Below are 19,778 nucleotides of genomic sequence, written 5' to 3' on the forward strand. Positions count from 1 at the left end.
GCTGATCAGAATTAAAGGTCACTCTAAAATATGCACTTTTATCACTCAATACCACAGAAGTTTTGAGTTGGCATACAGTTGGCATGCTGGCTGCAGGAAAGTCCAGCAGAGATGTTGCCCACAAACTGAATGTTCATTTCACTACCATAAGCTGATTCCAGTACCTGGATAAGACATGCCAACTTTAATGCATCCCCGGTGTCAACACATCTGCTTCAGTATCAGTCAATCAAAGCAAATGCACAACAAAACATGGTTTTTACAAATGAGAAAGTAATCATAGGATGGAGGTTTCTTGTTGAGTGGAGGGTCACAGATACAATTTTCAGGCAGGAAAGTTCACGTCCCATGTCTTCTCTAAAACCTAATCAGTTTTATGCCGTTTCATGACAAGAACGTGTTAGAAAGTCTTGTGGCAGGAAGGCTTTGTGTCTTGACCACAGACACTAAAGGATGCCTTGTGTGTCTAGATGAGATGCATAACAGCATGGCAAAGCATTGGTATCTGATGACCTGAAACACAAGAATATGTTGCACAACTGAGGACCGTGTGTAACAGCACCAGCCCATGACCTCCACATTCAGCCTCTTTAGCTCTCTACAGCTGACACAAACTGTCAGAAACCTTCTCAGGTATGTTGATCTGCATGCGAATGACAGGTTGTCATGGTAACCAAACTGAGTGGGTAAATGCTCGCCTTCAATGGTGTCAGTCACTTGACTTAATCCCCAATTTACTCCTTGATAGTTGCTGGGAAATGGGTTGTACTGCATTAGACAAATGGTGCCCACACCAGATATGGACTGGTTTTATGATCCTCTTGTTACTCAGAAGTGCAGCAGAATGATTTGTGTAATGCAGACAGCGATGAGAACAAAATCAACACGATGACTGACAAGGTGACCTGTAGTACATACTAGCTACAATAGTAAAACACACAGTGGTGGAATGTGACTTAGTACATTTAGTCAGGTGCTGTATGTAAGCACAAATGAGGTGCTTGTATTTGTACTTAACTTGAGTATTTCCATTTGACACAACTTCATATATGTACTTTGGTCTCCAGTACGACTGTGAGGAACCTCAGCATTACCTTCGATCAGGACGTGTCATTTATCCATCATAATAAACAGTTCTCTAAGACGCCTTCTTTCACCTCCGTAATATTGCTAAGATTAGGAGCGTCCTCTCTCAGAGTGATGCTGAAAAACTTGTTCATGCTTTTGTTACTTCTAGGCTGGACTACTGCAACTCATGATTATCAGGATGTTCAAATCACTCTATTAATAGCCTGCAGCTGATCCAGAATGCAGCAGCTAGCAAGTTTTGACAGGAATCAGCAAAAGGGATCATATCTCCCCAACTAAGCTTCTATTCACTCAAATTCAGAAGAGACTTTAAAATTCTCCTACTTACATATAAGGCCCTAAATGGACTAACCCCAGCATACCTGCAGGATCCAATAGTCCCATATATTCCCAATAGAACACTCAGATCACAGAGTGCAGGTTTACTTGCAGTTCCCAGAATACATAAAAGTAGAATGGGAGGGCGAGCCTTTAGCTATCAGGCACCCCTGCTGTGGAACCAGTTGCCAGTCTGGGTTCGACAGGCATGAAGATGGGAGCTTGAGATTGACAGGCGGATCGGTGCAGCGACAGCAGTAATGTGGTCGTTGTATCGGTCCGTCATGGTGACGAAGGGGCTGAGCATTAAGGTGAAGGTCTTGATTTACCAGTTAATCTATGTTCCTACCCTCACCTATGTTCGTAAACTTTGGGTCATGACTGAAAGAACAAGATCTCGGATACAAGCGGCTGAAATGAGCTTCCTCCGCAGGGTGGCGGGTCGCTCCCTTAGGGATAGGGTGAGTAGCTCAGTCACCCGGGAGGAGCTCGGAGTAGAGCCGCTGCTCCTCCACATCGAAAGGAGCCAGTTGAAGTGGCTCAGGCATCTGTTTCCGGATGGCCCCTGGACGCCTTCCTGGGGAGGTGTTCTGGGCATGCCCCACCAGAAGGAGGCCCCGAGGAAGACCCAGGACATGCAGGAGGGACTGTGTCACTCGGCTGGCCTGGGAACGCCTTGGGGTCCACCCAGAAGAGCTGGAGGAAGTGTCTGGGGAGAAGGAAATCTTGGCATCCCTGCTCAAGCTGCTGCCTCCGCGACCCGGTCCCGGATAAAGCAGAAGAAGATGGATGGATGGATGGATGGTTTAACAGGCACAGAACACCTCCACTTTTAAGACCAGACTTTCTGTTTAGTAAAGCGTATAGTTAGCCTCAAACAAAGTGTGTAGGGCTGGTAGACATAGTTACAGTCACTTCTTGACATACAGCCACAGGTAGAATAGGTCTGACTAACTCTTAGTCTTTAATCTCTATCATAGCTACGCTGCTATAGGCCTATGCTGCTGGGGGTCACAAACATGATCCACCGAGCAGTTCGCCCACCTCCACAACACCACCACCATCTCTACTCCCCCACCTCCTCTGCTCTTCTTCCTCTCCCCTCCTCTCCTCTCATCAGGTCAACATATGATTCATTATTTTATGTCACTAACTGTGTGTCCAGTTCTCCTCGTAGTTTTGTGTCTCTCCCTCCCTTTCTTTCTCTCTCTGTATCTTTCTGCAGGTATCTCTCCAGCCAGATCTACATGTTGAACTGCATCCAGCCCTCTGACAAACCCAATGTCTACTGTCAACATCTGCCCATGTTGTTCTTCTATGTAGTGCTATTAGAACTAACTTACACAACATATCAGCTAAAAAACAAATACAAACAATACATAGTCTTTCACAATTCCAATTATAACAACTTGTCATGTTTGTCCTTTGTAATGTATGATGTTTATTGCATGTATGTTTCTCTTTCTCTCTCTTTCATCCTCTCTGTCCTGTCTACCTCTTGTTCCCCCCCTTCACCCAGCCGATTATCAGCAGGATAGTTCTCCCTTGTGAGCCGGGTCCTGTTCAAGGTTTCTTCCTGTTAAAAAGGAGTTTTTCCTTGCCATTGTCTGCTTGCTCAAGGGTTCAGGCTCTGGGTTTCTGTAAAGCACCTAGAGACAATTTTGATTGTAAAAGATGCTATATAAATAAATTTGAATCTAATCTTCTTTACACTATAAAGCTTATTTTTCAGGTCAGGTTGTTTTCATAATCTTCCTGTCCAGTGAAAACCCTGTACCGCCAGATGCGCTGAGTTTCAGTGTTTGTGATAAACTGCTGGATGAAGTGCTTTTCTTATGTGTTGACAAAATATTCTCCTGCTTCTTCTGCTAAATAAACTGCTGAAAACCCCTCTTGGATTAGCTGTAAAATGCATTGTCCCATAGCTGAAAACAGAGCTCGTCTGAGTTCATGAAACCTTTTTAGAGATATGTGGTTCTAACAAACATTTGATGATCTTGGGGAATGTGATGCATTGCTGTAGAATTAACGTCCCAACAATAAATAAGTAGTTTAAACGGAGTCAATCTTAAACATCCACAGCAGTAAAATGCAACATACACATTAACGCAGCAGTAATATTACTCTTTTTCAATGGAAGACGTAACAGATGAAATTCAGGTCATATACATGTATATGAACTGAAGTATTAATATAAATATTAATGTGATATGATACATAATTTAAAAAAGATATGATATGCATAAATCATTTAATGTATTTAACATATCCATGGCTAATGCCAGCATTGTGGTGTCATGGTCCCTTTTGTGCCAACCAGTGATGTACTGTGAGGTTCGTGGCTGGTAAGGCAATGACTCTTTAAGAGTCACATTTACAAATACGTGAACCCAATAGACTAGGAGGTTGGAGTGACTTTGAGATCAGCTCAGAGTTTTGTTTACAGCTTTGTGTCGATCAAATATCAAACAATAGAAAATGGTAACATATGAGGTAACTAATTGTTTTTATAAAAATGCGGTTTTGGAAAAATGGATAGTCGATCTGCAGAACTGTGCGGTCCAAAACAATCTTCAGAAATTATAGTCATACATCAAACATGTCAATATAAGGTGGTCAGTATGCATCACCTGGGTCTTGAACTCATAACTTTTGTTATCACCAGCACACTATAAGCATGTTCAGCTACTTTCAAGAATTTCCCTCCAGGGATAAATAAAGGAATTCAGATTCTGATTCTGATACCCGGACAAATACTATGAATGGGTGTTTGAATTATGAGGTGGCTTCGTTCATGGCTTATCAGTTCTGGTCCTGAGACCATCTGCCCCGCATGTTTTGTCCCAGCCAGTGAGCAGGGTTACACGCAAAGGCAGATTTCAAATTAGTGTCAGAAATTCACCTAATATCAAAGAAATTGTCATTCATATAGACAACATAGAGATGACGTGTCCCATCAAGTTTAGTCATGTTTCCATGTTCCTTCATATCCCATGTGTCCTGTTTTTATTTCTAAACTGATGTTGTCACAGTGGCCGAGAGGTGAAGGCTTTGGACTTGAAATCTAATGGAGTTTTCCTGCACAGGCTCAAATCCTGTTCGTGATACTCTATATTTTTATTTATTTATTTATTTATTTTTATTTATTCGCAACAGCTCAATGTCACTCAGCCTGAAGTCAGTAACAGATTTTAAATGCTGATTTGAATATTTTTAGTGGGGCGGCCATTTTGATTACATTAAAACTACAGATTGTGATTTCAATTAAAAACATGTGGAGGAAAAATGGAATGGAACTGTATAGATCAAAGCCAAATAGCATAGAACCTTCGTGAATGAAAGGAATCAAAGGATCAAAGGAAATTCCATTCTATGGTCCCTATATAAGGAGCAGCTCTTCAGATCATTTCAAACTTTTCAACAGGTGACCACTGTGAAAACGTGCCACATCTTCCCGAGCAAACACTGTTACAGAATCTGTTACACATCTGTTAACTGGAAACAAAGTGTTTACAACAGACAGAGAAAATGCAACAAGTGAGGAAAACAAGAGAGTTCCGCAGGACACGTGGACCGAGCTTCACAGACAGTTCGTCCAACAGTCATCAAAACCCCTCGATGGAGCGCTCTGCACCTCGTCAAGTAATTGAAGAGCTGAAAGAACTTAGGAAGCAGCTGGACGAGACAAGGGAAGAGTTGAAAAGACAGAAGACCCTGAAAGAAATGTTTATCAACCAGGGAAAAGAGACAAACAAAGAACTGGAGAGGCTGAAAGCATACTGTGATTCTAACACTCTCAGCACTGCAAATATTGCCGCTCAGGTGAGAGATACCACCAGAGATAAGAAGAAGAAAGACCTCCACAAACATTATGAGGAACTGCAAGTGGCTCACATTATCAGCCACGAGAAGTTCACAGCTGAGCTCCAGGCAGAGAAGGAGAAGAACCAGTCTCTCCAAGCAAAACTGGACACAACCAACGCTATGCACAATGACCTCAACAGAATGTTTCAAAATGAAGCCAACAAGGCCAAGGAGCGGGCTGACACCCTTCAGTGTGAACTGGAGAAGGAATCCCAGCAAAGGATGATCCTTCAAAAGTCCTATGAGGAGCTCCAAGAGACACACAGACACAGCAAGGAGACACTCTCTGCTCAGCTCCAGGTGGAGAAGGAAAACAAAACACTTCTCCAGCAAGAACTGGACAGAATGAAAGTTTCATATCAGGAGGAACAGCTAAGGTATGAAGCTGAGGTGACGTCCTCAGCTGAGCTTCAGGAGCAGAAGGAGAAAAACAAGCATCTCCAAGAAGAACTGGAGAAGATCAGTGTTTTATACCATGAGATCAGCCAGAGGTATGAAACAGATGTTCTCACTGCCAGACAGCAAGCTGACACCCTTCAGTGTGAACTGGAGAAGGAATCCCAGCAAAGGATGATCCTTCAAAAGTACTATGAGGAGCTCCAAGAGACACACAGACACAGCAAGGAGACACTCACTGCTCAGCTCCAGGTGGAGAGGGAAAACAAAACACTTCTCCAGCAAGAACTGGACAGCATGAAAGTTTCATACCACGAGGAACACCTAAGGTATGAAGCTGAGGTCGCCAGTGTCAGACAGCAGGCTGGTAACCTTCAGCGTGAGCTAGAGGAGAACCAACAGAAGACAGTCCTGCAAAGAGAATATGAGGAACTGAAAGCAGCACACATCCACAGCCAGGAGACGTCCTCAGCTGAGCTTCAGGAGCAGAAGGAGAAAAACAAGCATCTCCAAGAAGAACTGGAGAAGATCAGTGTTTTATACCATGAGATCAGCCAGAGGTATGAAACAGATGTTCTCACTGCCAGACAGCAAGCTGACACCCTCCAGTGCCAGCTTGACAGAGAAATTGAGGCACACACAGAAAGCCTTTCACAAAGTAGGAAAACAATCAACCAGCTGAAGGCTGCCTTCTGTCAAAAGATGGTGGAGGAGACCGACGACATGTTGCAGACAGAGAGTCCTTATGCGAGAGAGCTGGAGAAGCTGAAAGCTAAGCTCAATGACCAGATCTCACACAACCCAAACCCTTCCACTCTCGAGGCCGAGAGAACAGACGACCCGCCTCCAAGAAATATGGCCAAGCAGGAGGAGGAGCATGAGGATGAACCCCACCCTGCACCTGCTGTGGACACACCAAAAGAAGATGAAGTTCCTGAGGAGCTGCAGAACAATCAACAGGCATCCACCTCCGATGCATCAGACCTTGAACATCAGTCTCCAACAGACTCGCCTCCAAGAACTATGACCACGCAGGAGGAGAATTGTGAGGATGAGCCCTGCCATTCACCTGCAGTGGACACACCGAAAGAAGCCGAAGTCCCTGAGGAGCCGCCGAACAATCAACAGGCGTCCACCTCTGATGCACCAGACCTTGAACACCAGGAGGAGGCTGAGATCTCCGAGGAGACTCCCCAACCCAAGACGCCTTCCTTCTGGAAAAGAACACGTCACCTTCTCGGCTTGAGGAAACCACAAAAGTGGAAAAATAAGAACTAGGACTGCCAGAAACACCATCATCCACCAACACCAAAATAAAACCAAACAGTGCCATTCTTTGGACCCTTTCCACAGAAGATATTTTGGCTTGTCATAGCGTGACAAGACAAAATGTCTACAGTGAAAGGGTTCTGTGTAACATAGGGACTGACAGTAGGGTTTTCCCCGGGTGCTCCGGGTTCCTCCCACAAATCCAAAATCTTCCAGAAAAATGGTTGATAAATGGATTTAAAAAAAAAAACACACACACACACACACACACACACACACACACAACACACACATGCACATATGTGCATATAAAATAAAATAAAATAAAATAAAATATATAATATATATATATTATATTATATATATAATATATATATATAAAATATATAAAATAAAAAATATAATATAAGATCAAGGTCATGCTGGAAGCTCAGTGAAACTGAACTAAGGTACAGCTGTACTTGTTGTCACGGTGGCCGAGAGGTTAAGGCGTTGGACTTGAAATCCAATGGGGTTTCCCCGCGCAGGTTCGAATCCTGTCCGTGACGGTCTGCCTGTATTCAGTTTCCCTGAGGGAGTCGTCTCAAAGGGATCAATAAAGTGAACTCTGAGTCTAAAACGCAAGCAGCTATGTGTGCATTGGTGCAATTTAGACCTACCAAATGGTTGTTACCCAGAGCAGGCATACTGGCTCACAGCATAGAAAGTAAACTGCTCTTCGTTCACAGAGTGCAGTTCACATACTGAGGGGATTTCAAAGTGCTTTATACACTATTAAAAAGTGAAGAATTGAGACGACAGAGAGACAGTTTCAGAACTAATATCTAATCAAAATTAACCAATTAAATTTAGTAAATTAAACTGATTACCTGAAAATGACCTTGAAAGCGTATACAGTATATAGACAAAAATATCCAGACACACCTCTTTATGGGGCTATTTTTCAGGGTTAGGGCTGGGCCCCTGACTTTTTCCTGCAATAATGTTAGCAAAGAAGGAGGTAAGACTATTAAACTTCACTGTATAATTCACTAGCAGGCATCTCAAACACCTCAAATTTGATCATGATATGAAACCATCGATAAAGGCAATCGATTCTATTCGCTCCAAAGGATTCAAGGATTCAAGGAGCTTTATTGTCATTTCACACATGTAGAAACATGAGGTGGGACGAAATTAGTTTCCCCGGTCCCGGTATAAGCCCAATTACCTAACAAAATGCCTAATGCAAATAAATATAAACAACACTATATAAATATAAAAAAGACAATCAGAATACAAGATAGAAACAATCAGAATAAAGCTATCTAAACAGTACTGCGGTATTGTGCAAATGGCGGAGTAGTGCAAATGACAGTAGTGCAAATGAAATGAGTAGTTCAGAGTTCTGTGCAAATGGCTGCATTGTGCAATGTTCCATGGGTGGTTGTTGGGAAGGGGTGTGTGGATGTGTGGGTGGGGTGTAAGGTATGGGGTAGCAGCAGGGGCTACAGAGGACCTCCAGAGTTCAACAGTCTCACAGCTTCTGGGAAGAAGCTGTTCCTCAGTCTGGTGGTCCGGCTCTTAATGCTCCACGTTTTTTTTCACGTTGGTGCAGAGGTTGTTCTCTCTGCACCAACCCTTCAGGTGTTCCACCTCCTGCCTGTAGTCGGACTCATCGCTGCTGACGATGCGTCCAACCACAGCTGTATCATCCGCAGGCTTCACAATTAGGCAGCTCAGATGTTGCGCTGAGCAGTCGTGTGTTAGCAGGGTGAACAGGAGTGGGCTCAGCGCACAGCCCTGGGGAGAGCCGGTGCTGAGGGTGATATCATGGATCTTCACTGTTTGCGGCCTGTCCGTCAGGAAAGCACTTCATGATAATCAGAGTGAGGGCTACTGGCCGATAGTCATTCAGGCTCGTCACTGTGGAGGTCTTGGGAATGGGGATGATTGTGGCGGTCTTCAGACAGGTGGGGACCGTCGCCTGTTGGAGAGAGGTGTTGAAGATGTCCGTCAGTGCCTCTGTGAGCTGATGTGCACAGCCCTTCAGCACCCGCCCCGGGATGTTATCGGGACCTGCAGCTTTGTGTGGGTTTATCCTCTGGAGGGTCCTCCTCACTTCTGCTGGGGTCACGCTGAGGGACTCTTCACCAGGTGAGGGGGTGAGGCAGGTGCTTTACCAAAGCTCTATACCACCAACAGTTTCAGCAGTTCTTGATTGACATCCAGGCTGAATACAGAGATGCAATATATCACAATGTGAGGTGGCTAAGTTGGGGGTGCAAATGCAGCGATTTTTTTTCTCTCAGAGAGGAAACTGGACATTTTTTGGGTGAAAAGAGGCAACCGATGGAAGAACTGTCCGATCCTGTATGGTTGGCAGATTTGGCTTTTTTTGTTTGACATAACGAAGCATGTGAATGTGCTGAATGTTAATCTTCCAGGACAAGATGCAGTGGTGAGCCAGCTGTACACTCACATCAAGGCCTTTGCCAAGCTGCAGCTTTTCCAAAGACACTTATCCCAAACAGAGTCCTGCACCGCGCACCCAGCTTTGAAAGAGGTCATTGACAGTTTCCCCACAGGACAACATTGGTGCGCAAATGAAGAGTTACGTTGTCAAGATGGGTCGGCGTCGCTGACGCAGAAATGAGCTGAACCCCGATGCAGAGTCTAAGGAGCAGGCAGGCAGGCAGAGGTCCGAGCAAAAAGTCTTTATTATCAGAGAACAAAACCCAACTAAAAAAACACACACTTACTGTGTCCTAGTATCTGTGAACTACTGTGGCAAAATTCCTGGCAAAAACAAGGCATGGCATGGCATGGCAAGGCAAAACCAACAAAAGGTTCCTGGCATGACATGGGAAAAAACGCAGACGCACTGACCAAGGTGACTGGGAAGACAAGGACTAAATAGACAAGACAACGAGACACAGGTGACACACATCAGGAGGGAGAAAGCAATCAGGAAAACCAAAGCAAAGCTACATGAAAACAGGGCACACAGTGGAAGAGACACTTTGAAAATAAAACAGGACATGACAAAACCCTTTAACATAATATATGGAAGCACAAGACAAACATGGAACATGGCACATGGACAGAAATCAAAAGACAAAGCATAACAAAAACCCAGGCATGACATACGCAACAGGGATCGCATCTCTTTCAGTGGAATTTAACCAACGCCTTCAGGATTTTGCAGTTATTGAAAAGTTGAAAAATGTTGCCTTCTCCGTGGAGCCTAATGATGCTCGTCCACAACTGTAGCTGGAGCTCGTTGAGCTGCAGTGTGACAATGAGTTGTGCAGCAAACACCAGCAGCTTTATCTTGTTGACTTTTACTGGCAACGGGATAAAGGCAGGTTTCCAGAAATGCAAACATTTTCCCAGAGAAATCCTGAGCTTATTCGGATGCACATATTTGTGTGAGCAGACATTCTCTGTCATGAACTTGAGCAAGAACTGATTGAGGTCAAGACTAAGTGACTCCCGCTTACATGATATTTTACGCATCTCAACCACTGCCATCAAACCAGACCTGGCCTCTTTACTGAAATCCAGATCCAGATTATTCAGCAAGTTATCTGTTTCTTGATCAATCTGAAATTGGGTGTTATGAAGGGTAACATCTGTCATTATTAACAGTGAAAAGCCAAAAACACACTTATGCACTTAGACTTATGGCACTTATTTTAATAAACTCTTGAATGTGATTTGGTTATAACTGTTGATGTTATGTACCTGTAGATGTGACACAAACTATTACTTTCTGAAAGATCTTGTAAAAGACAAGAGCAAAATCAGAATCAGAATTCCTTTATTTATCCCCGAAGGGAAATTCTTTGTCGTACAGACATTGCACTTGCAGTATTCCCAAGAAAGACCAAGAAAGATAAGTGAAGGGTATATCGAACCGGTGACCCTCCGATCACAAGTCACTTCTCCAACCTCTAGGCCACGGCTGTACAGGTATTTATAATGTGTTCAAAATTTAAAAAAAAAAAAAAAAAAAAAATTAAAAATACAGGTATGCACATGTGTAAAAACAATACATTGTATATATACAATGAGTCCAGTTCCTCTCCCACAACATGGCTGGCATGCCTTCTTGATGATTCTATTGAGTCTGTTAGTGTCCCTCACCCTCAGGCAGCTGCCCCAGCAGGCAACAGCATATGTGATGGCACTGGACACCACCGACTCATAGAACATCCTCAGCATCGTCCTGCAGATGTTGAAGGATCTCAGCCGCCTCAGAAAGTAGAGGCGGCTCTGGCCCTTTCTGTAGACCATGTCCACGTTCTTGCACCAGTCCAGTTTGTGGTCCAAGTACACCCCCAGGTATTTGTACTCCTCCACCACCTCCACAGTGGCCCCTTTGATGTTCATAGGGGTCACTGTAGCCTTAGTCCTCCTCAGGTCCACCACCAGTTCCTTGGTCTTTGTCACATTCAGCTGTAGGTGGTTTTTCCCGCCCCATTTGACAAAGTTGTCCACTGCCGTCCTGTACTCTCTCTCACCCCCCCCCCAGTAATACACCCAACAACTGCAGAGTCATCAGAAAATTTCTGAAGATGGCAGGTCTCTGTGCAGTGCTTGAAGTCTGTGGCGTAGATTGTGAAGAGGAAGGGAGAGAGGACAGTCCCCTGTGGAACCCCAGTGTTGCTGATCACTTCATCTGACAAGCAGCACTTCAGGCGTACATACTGCAGTCTGCCCGTCAGATAGTCTGCCCGTCAGATAGTCTGCGATCCAGGACACCAGTGGGGCATCCACCTGCATCGCTGTCAGCTTCTCCGCCAACAGAGCTGGCCTGATGGTGTCAAACGGACTCGAGAAATCAAAGAACATGATTCTCACAGTGCTTGCCGGCTTGTCCAGGTGGGTGTAGACTCTGTTCAGCAGGTAGATGATGGCATCGTCCACTCCAAGGCGGGGCTGGTAGGGGATCCTGAAATGGTTGGACCATGGGCCGGAGCTGTTCCAGGACGAATCTTTCCAGGGTCTTCATGATGCGTGACGCCAGAGCCACAGGCCTGTAGTCCTTGGGGTCGCTGGGACGCGGCGTCTTTAGATTACCGTATTTTCCGCATTATAAGGCGCACCTAAAAGCCTTAAATTTTCTCAAAAGCCGACAGTGCGCCTTATAATCCGATGCGCCTTATCTATGGATCAATATTGGTCAATCGTGGCTACCGTAGTCAGGGGGCGTGGCCGAAGTAACAGATTTAAGCGCACTGTGGATAAAACGAGAGCACGTACGGTGAATGTTCGCACCACAGGGAATGAGAAGTCGTCCTTCACTGTAGTTCTCGCTTGCCAGGCTAATGGCCAGAAACTACCACCCATGGTTATTTTCAAGAGGAAGACCTTGCCGAAAGACTTTCCAGTCGGCGTCATTATCAAGGCTAACTCGAAGGGATGGATGGACGAAGAAGAGATGAGTGAGTGGCTGAGAGAAATTTACGACGTTAACGATGTTAACGAGCCGGGCATGTTGGATGCCGTATTCGCCCAGCTGTTCAATTCGGACACTGAAGAAGAAGAATTCGAGGGATTCGTGGATGAGGAATGAACTGATAAAGTGAGCTTTACGTGTTTCTTTTGTGTGTTCACAACTGAACAAGGTTGGTCATATTGTGAATATGGACAGTAACGTTTGAGCAACATTGAGTTATTGTTAAATGGTTATTGCTTTGCACTATTTCGAGAGTTACTATATTGTTATTGCACTTACGTCTGAGTTACCGTAACGGTATCAGACTCTTTAAGTGTTTACTGAATCGAGGAAAAGTTCCCGTCCACTACGTGATAAAAATGTTGCACTACCTGTTATACCGTGCTGTTGTTAAAAGATAAACTGTGTTGCGAAAATACTACACCGCTGACATTACCTCGGGAAAAATAACACAGCTGTTTATTCATTTTGGGAGTGAACGGGGTTGTTATATTGTTATTACTTTGCACTATATAGAGAGTTACTATATTGTTATTGCACTTACGTTTGAGTTACCGTAACGGTATCGGACTGTTTCTTTTACGTGTTTATTGAATCGAGGAAAAGTTCCCGTCCACTACGTGATAAAAATGTTGCACTACCTGTTATACCGTGCTGTTGTTAAAAGATAAACTGTGTCGCGAAAATACTACGTCGCTGACATTACATCGGGAAAAATAATAACACAGCTGTTTATTCATTTTGGGAGTGAACGGAGTTGTCAGAACGCTGGTTTGTATTCTATTAATAAAGTTTGACTGACTTATCTGACTGTTTTGTTGACATTCCCTTTAGCGCAGCTCCATCTAGTGGACGCAAAACGCAACCCGAACCACTGCTGTAGCTTCTATCCTATGCGCCTTATAATGCGGTGCGCCTTATATATGAAAACAGTTTTAAAATAGGCCATTCATTGAAGGTGCGCCTTATAATCCTGTGCGCCTTATAGTGCGGAAAATACGGTAGATTAGATTAGATTCAACTTTATTGTCATTACACATGTACAAGTATAATGCAACTAAACGCAGCTTGGCATCTAACCAGAAGTGCAATAAGCAGTAAGTGCCAGGTATACAATAATTTACAGTATGTACAGGGTATGTACAGGTGTCTATGCTACAGGTATACTATAAACATGATATACAGATTGTTGTCATAATATACAGGGTTTCTAAGTACTATGAACATCCTATACAGATGGATATGTGCTTTAATGTGCATCCAGTGTAGGCAGAAACTATAACACAATTTAAATTTACATATGATATTTACAGATGTTAAATTAAGCTATAAATCACTAGTGCAATGGACAGTATAGTGTACACAGCGATAGGCAGTAGGCTAACTATATTAACAGTGAGGTAGAGGAACTAGTGCAACACTCAGTACATAGTACTCAGTTAGGATAGGGTGGTGTAGTGGAGTGTGGTGTAGGGTGAGGGTGTTAGTGGGGGGCTGAGTTCAGGAAGGAAGCGACAGGACAGGAACGAGGCATGATGTCTTCCACACCACGGGGACCCTCTGAAGACTCAGACTCAGGTTGAAGACATGATGAAGTACTCCGCTTAGCTGGGGGGCACAGGTTTTCAGGACCCTGGGGCTCACACCATCTGGGCCTGCAGCTTTGCCTGCACAGAGTCTCTGCAGCTGTCTTCTCACCTGATCAGCTGTGAAGGTCATCGTTCAGGTGGTGGGTGGGGGAGGAGTGCATGTGATACCCAGGTGAGAGTGGTCCACCCAGGTTTCTGGGGACAAGGTGTGAGCGAGGCCATCCAGATGGAATGTGGGGGGAGGGAGAGAGGCTGAGTGGCTGGTTGCTGCAACCGTACTGCTGAGGAGTTGTTTGAAGCGTGAATTAGGGTCCCTGTGTCGAATCTGTTAAAAAACTGATTCAGCTCATTCGCCCGTTCCACACTGCCATCAACTCCTCCGCTGTTTGGCCCGTAACCTGCGATGGTCCTCATGCCACTCCACATCTCTCTCGTGTTGTTCCACTCCAGCTTCCTATTGGTCTGTATCCTCTCTGTTAAAATGGAGAGGGAGGGGTTTATGACCTACAATGGAGCCAGCCACAGGGGCAATCAAAATAATTTGGCTTCACTTGCCAAATTAGTAAAAATATTCCTGCTACGTTAAGTTGAGCCTAGCCTAGTTTTGGTGTAACACAGCTCAGTGTCACTCAGTCTGAAGTCAGTAACAACCAACTTAAACCCTGATTTGAATATTTTTAGTGGGGCGGCCATTTTGATTACATTAAAACTACAGATTGTGATTTCAATTAAAAACATGTGGAGGAAAAATGGAATGGAACTGTATAGATCAAAGCCAAATAGCATAGAACCTTCGTGAATGAAAGGAATCAAAGGATCAAAGGAAATTCCATTCTATGGTCCCTATATAAGGAGCAGCTCTTCAGATCATTTCAAACTTTTCAACAGGTGACCACTGTGAAAACGTGCCACATCTTCCCGAGCAAACACTGTTACAGAATCTGTTACACATCTGTTAACTGGAAACACAGTGTTTACAACAGACAGAGAAAATGCAACAAGTGAGGAAAACAAGAGAGTTCCGCAGGACACGTGGACCGAGCTTCACAGACAGTTCGTCCAACAGTCATCAAAACCCCTCGATGGAGCGCTCTGCACCTCGTCAAGTAATTGAAGAGCTGAAAGAACTTAGGAAGCAGCTGGACGAGACAAGGGAAGAGTTGAAAAGACAGAAGACCCTGAAAGAAATGTTTATCAACCAGGGAAAAGAGACAAACAAAGAACTGGAGAGGCTGAAAGCATACTGTGATTCTAACACTCTCAGCACTGCAAATATTGCCGCTCAGGTGAGAGATACCACCAGAGATAAGAAGAAGAAAGACCTCCACAAACATTATGAGGAACTGCAAGTGGCTCACATTATCAGCCACGAGAAGTTCACAGCTGAGCTCCAGGCAGAGAAGGAGAAGAACCAGTCTCTCCAAGCAAAACTGGACACAACCAACGCTATGCACAATGACCTCAACAGAATGTTTCAAAATGAAGCCAACAAGGCCAAGGAGTGGGCTGACACCCTTCAGTGTGAACTGGAGAAGGAATCCCAGCAAAGGATGATCCTTCAAAAGTCCTATGAGGAGCTCCAAGAGACACACAGACACAGCAAGGAGACACTCACTGCTCAGCTCCAGGTGGAGAAGGAAAACAAAACACTTCTCCAGCAAGAACTGGACAGAATGAAAGTTTCATATCAGGAGGAACAGCTAAGGTATGAAGCTGAGGTGACGTCCTCAGCTGAGCTTCAGGAGCAGAAGGAGAAAAACAAGCATCTCCAAGAAGAACTGGAGAAGATCAGTGTTTTATACCATGAGATCAGCCAGAGGTATGAAACAGATGTTCTCACTGCCAGACAACAAGCTGACACCCTCCAGCGTGAGCTTGAGAAGGAGAGCCAACAGAAGACAGTTTTGCTAAAAGAATATGAGGAGCTGCAAGCAGCACACGTGCACGCCCAGGAGACATCCTCAGCTGAGCTCCAGGGGCAGGAGGAGAAAAACAAGCATCTCCAAGAAGAACTGGAGAAGATCAGTGTTTTATACCATGAGATCAGCCAGAGGTATGAAACAGATGTTCTCACTGCCAGACAGCAAGCTGACACCCTTCAGTGTGAACTGGAGAAGGAATCCCAGCAAAGGATGATCCTTCAAAAGTACTATGAGGAGCTCCAAGAGACACACAGACACAGCAAGGAGACACTCACTGCTCAGCTCCAGGTGGAGAGGGAAAACAAAACACTTCTCCAGCAAGAACTGGACAGCATGAAAGTTTCATACCACGAGGAACACCTAAGGTATGAAGCTGAGGTCGCCAGTGTCAGACAGCAGGCTGGTAACCTTCAGCGTGAGCTAGAGGAGAACCAACAGAAGACAGTCCTGCAAAGAGAATATGAGGAACTGAAAGCAGCACACATCCACAGCCAGGAGACGTCCTCAGCTGAGCTTCAGGAGCAGAAGGAGAAAAACAAGCATCTCCAAGAAGAACTGGAGAAGATCAGTGTTTTATACCATGAGATCAGCCAGAGGTATGAAACAGATGTTCTCACTGCCAGACAGCAAGCTGACACCCTTCAGTGCCAGCTTGACAGAGAAATTGAGGCACACACAGAAAGCCTTTCACAAAGTAGGAAAACAATCAACCAGCTGAAGGCTGCCTTCTGTCAAAAGATGGTGGAGGAGACCGACGACATGTTGCAGACAGAGAGTCCTTATGCGAGAGAGCTGGAGAAGCTGAAAGCTAAGCTCAATGACCAGATCTCACACAACCCAAACCCTTCCACTCTCGAGGCCGAGAGAACAGACGACCCGCCTCCAAGAAATATGGCCAAGCAGGAGGAGGAGCATGAGGATGAACCCCACCCTGCACCTGCTGTGGACACACCAAAAGAAGATGAAGTTCCTGAGGAGCTGCAGAACAATCAACAGGCATCCACCTCCGATGCATCAGACCTTGAACATCAGTCTCCAACAGACCCGCCTCCAAGAACTATGACCACGCAGGAGGAGAATTGTGAGGATGAGCCCTGCCATTCACCTGCAGTGGACACACCGAAAGAAGCCGAAGTCCCTGAGGAGCCGCCGAACAATCAACAGGCGTCCACCTCTGATGCACCAGACCTTGAACACCAGGAGGAGGCTGAGATCTCCGAGGAGGCTCCCCAACCAAAGACGCCTTCCTTCTGGAAAAGAACACGTCACCTTCTCGGCTTGAGGAAACCACAAAAGTGGAAAAATAAGAACTAGGACTGCCAGAAACACCATCATCCACCAACACCAAAATAAAACCAAACAGTGCCATTCTTTGGACCCTTTCCACAGAAGATATTTTGGCTTGTCATAGCGTGACAAGACAAAATGTCTACAGTGAAAGGGTTCTGTGTAACATAGGGACTGACAGTAGGGTTTTCCCCGGGTGCTCCGGGTTCCTCCCACAAATCCAAAATCTTCCAGAAAAATGGTTGATAAATGGATTTTAAAAAAAAAAACACACACACACACACAACACACACATGCACATATGTGCATATAAAATAAAATAAAATAAAATAAAATATATAATATATATATATATATATTATATTATATATATAATATATATATAAAATATATAAAATAAAAAATATAATATAAGATCAAGGTCATGCTGGAAGCTCAGTGAAACTGAACTAAGGTACAGCTGTACTTGTTGTCACGGTGGCCGAGAGGTTAAGGCGTTGGACTTGAAATCCAATGGGGTTTCCCCGCGCAGGTTCGAATCCTGTCCGTGACGGTCTGCCTGTATTCAGTTTCCCTGAGGGAGTCGTCTCAAAGGGATCAATAAAGTGAACTCTGAGTCTAAAACGCAAGCAGCTATGTGTGCATTGGTGCAATTTAGACCTACCAAATGGTTGTTACCCAGAGCAGGCATACTGGCTCACAGCATAGAAAGTAAACTGCTCTTCGTTCACAGAGTGCAGTTCACATACTGAGGGGATTTCAAAGTGCTTTATACACTATTAAAAAGTGAAGAATTTCAGATCTAATATCTAATCAAAAGTAAAATGAGCACAAATGTGGCAATGTCATACTTTTAATTTCTACAATATTTGTTCAAAATTAACATTTTAATAAAATAAAATTTATTTGTGGTTTGCCGAATAGCACATTTGTTTTTCACTCTGCCTGTAGTTTTGAAGCCGTTTGGGCCTTGGGCTTTGTTAGAAGATATTGCAGGGTAACTGGATCGCCTTGTGTTTCAGCTTAATGTAAGTAATTCTATTATGAAGAAATTCATTTCTATCATTGTAGCCTGGTCTCTGTCCGATATATATTCACTGTAGAATGTATAAAGTGTTCTTTTTTTATCAACTCACATGATAGAAGATACTTCTCTGATTTACATTTATAATTTCAAGTGGTCTTTTTTTATTTACTCCAAAGATAAAAGAGAAAAAAAAAAGGTGTCATTACTTACATGCTAATAAAAAGTTCACAGGTGGTGATAGGTGTATTTTCGAACTTTTGAGAACAGAGGTGGTTTCGCTGTTTGCCCCTGCTTTCAGTCTTTAGGCTAAGTCAATCATTTGTTGTCTCACATCTAAATCTCTGCAAGAAAACAGATGAATGTGTTCCCAGTGTCATACTATTACAGTGAAAAGCCAAAGGTTCAAATGAACAGATTAACTATCAGGTAAAAGTGTTAAAGGTTACCTGGTTGTTGTCACACTTGTTCCACAGTTCAGTTCAGTTCTTTTCAGTTTAATTAATCAGAACCCATACCAGAGTCAGTTATTATAGGGAATTTGTACACAGTATTTAACATTTAAACAGTTAACTGGCATACAGGAATAAGCTGTAATAAATATATTCATAAAATGTGTTACTTTTATTGTCTATATATTTATATAATTATTCAGGTAAGCCAATTCACCCATAACCACGGCAAGTTAGTGTGATATAGTTGTCTCCCTAAGAAAATCAAAACTATAAATCACTGCCCAGTGATCACTATGAGATAAAATAGGTTTACATTAGTTAGTAATTGTTGTCATAATAGGGTGCTGTTATGTTTGTAGTGACACAAGACTATTTGTGCAGGCAAGCCTACAGTGGTTGATTTTATAAGTGCACTTTGAGTTTGCTGGTGAATTGTGTGACTTCTTTCCAGCCCAGTATGGTGGGTTTGAATTGGTGGGTTTGTTCTGCCTGACTATCTCACTGTGGTGCATAGGCGAATAGAAAACACTGTTTTCAGTTATGGCTTCACTCGGTTTAACCAAAGGAATGCTGTATTGATCAGGTTAGGTGTGTGTGTCATACAGCTCATGGTGTTCAGGCCTCGCTTTCCAATCTGTGACTTTCATTTGCACAAAAGTACGGTTCTCTCCGATTTTCAGGCGCATATTGAGGTCAGCTGATCTTTTGAAAGAGATTAAATGTGTCCTGGATACCAACAGGACTTTCGAAATGTGTGCTGCTCACACCAAGGGCTGGGAGCTCTGCAGCCAAGTGTAGCAATGGTGAAATTCATTGTGACACCAGTGTATCAACATTTAGAAGGAAAAAACATCTGATGGACCGAATTTCTTATTGTGGAAAATTCAAAAAAATACAATCAGGATTCATAATTGTTTTTGTTTTACCCCGTGATTTTTTCAGTACATAATCTTATTTATTTACCTGGTGTACTATTTATCCAACATAATTAACAGTAATGACACTGTAGAGCATATTAAGTGTAAAGACATGATATGTATCTAAACAAACAAGAATGGAAGGGAAGGCTGTGACCATGTTTCACATGGTGATGCTAATTTTGGGTGTCCTCCTTGAAACTGT

The 19,778-nt window shown here is 43.8% G+C and overlaps 1 protein-coding gene and 2 non-coding genes across 4 annotated transcripts; all 3 read left to right on the forward strand.

The window, feature by feature from the left end:
- The first annotated feature begins 5,060 nt into the window (after nt 1–5,060).
- Nucleotides 5,061–17,512, forward strand: LOC124063655 (involucrin-like). Of its 2 annotated transcripts, none has more exons than XM_046397518.1 (2): nt 5,061–6,195; nt 15,756–17,512. In XM_046397518.1, exons 1-2 carry the CDS (start codon nt 5,131–5,133, stop codon nt 17,202–17,204), a joined length of 2,514 nt encoding a protein of 837 aa, XP_046253474.1. In that variant the 5' UTR covers nt 5,061–5,130; the 3' UTR covers nt 17,205–17,512. The 2 variants fall into 2 exon arrangements, with proteins under 2 accessions (XP_046253474.1, XP_046253473.1); XM_046397517.1 differs by having other exon boundaries at nt 5,061–6,150; nt 15,711–17,512.
- Nucleotides 7,403–7,484, forward strand: trnas-uga. The gene has a single exon. It is a non-coding gene; the product is annotated as a tRNA-Ser (tRNA).
- Nucleotides 17,513–17,648: 136 nt separating the features above from the next.
- Nucleotides 17,649–17,730, forward strand: trnas-uga. The gene has a single exon. It is a non-coding gene; the product is annotated as a tRNA-Ser (tRNA).
- Nucleotides 17,731–19,778: the final 2,048 nt, after the last annotated feature.

This window comes from Scatophagus argus, chromosome 8 (assembly GCF_020382885.2).
Source record: "Scatophagus argus isolate fScaArg1 chromosome 8, fScaArg1.pri, whole genome shotgun sequence".
Classification (NCBI taxonomy): domain Eukaryota; kingdom Metazoa; phylum Chordata; class Actinopteri; family Scatophagidae; genus Scatophagus; species Scatophagus argus.

Excerpts from the sequence above, each read along its gene's own strand:
- LOC124063655 (XM_046397518.1), top strand. The coding sequence starts at position 5,131 with ATGTTTATCAACCAGGGAAAAGAGACAAACAAAGAACTGGAGAGGCTG. Across the intron at positions 6,196-15,755 it reads TCCAAGAAGAACTGGAGAAG|ATCAGTGTTTTATACCATGA; the intron begins ATCAGTGTTTTA and ends GAACTGGAGAAG.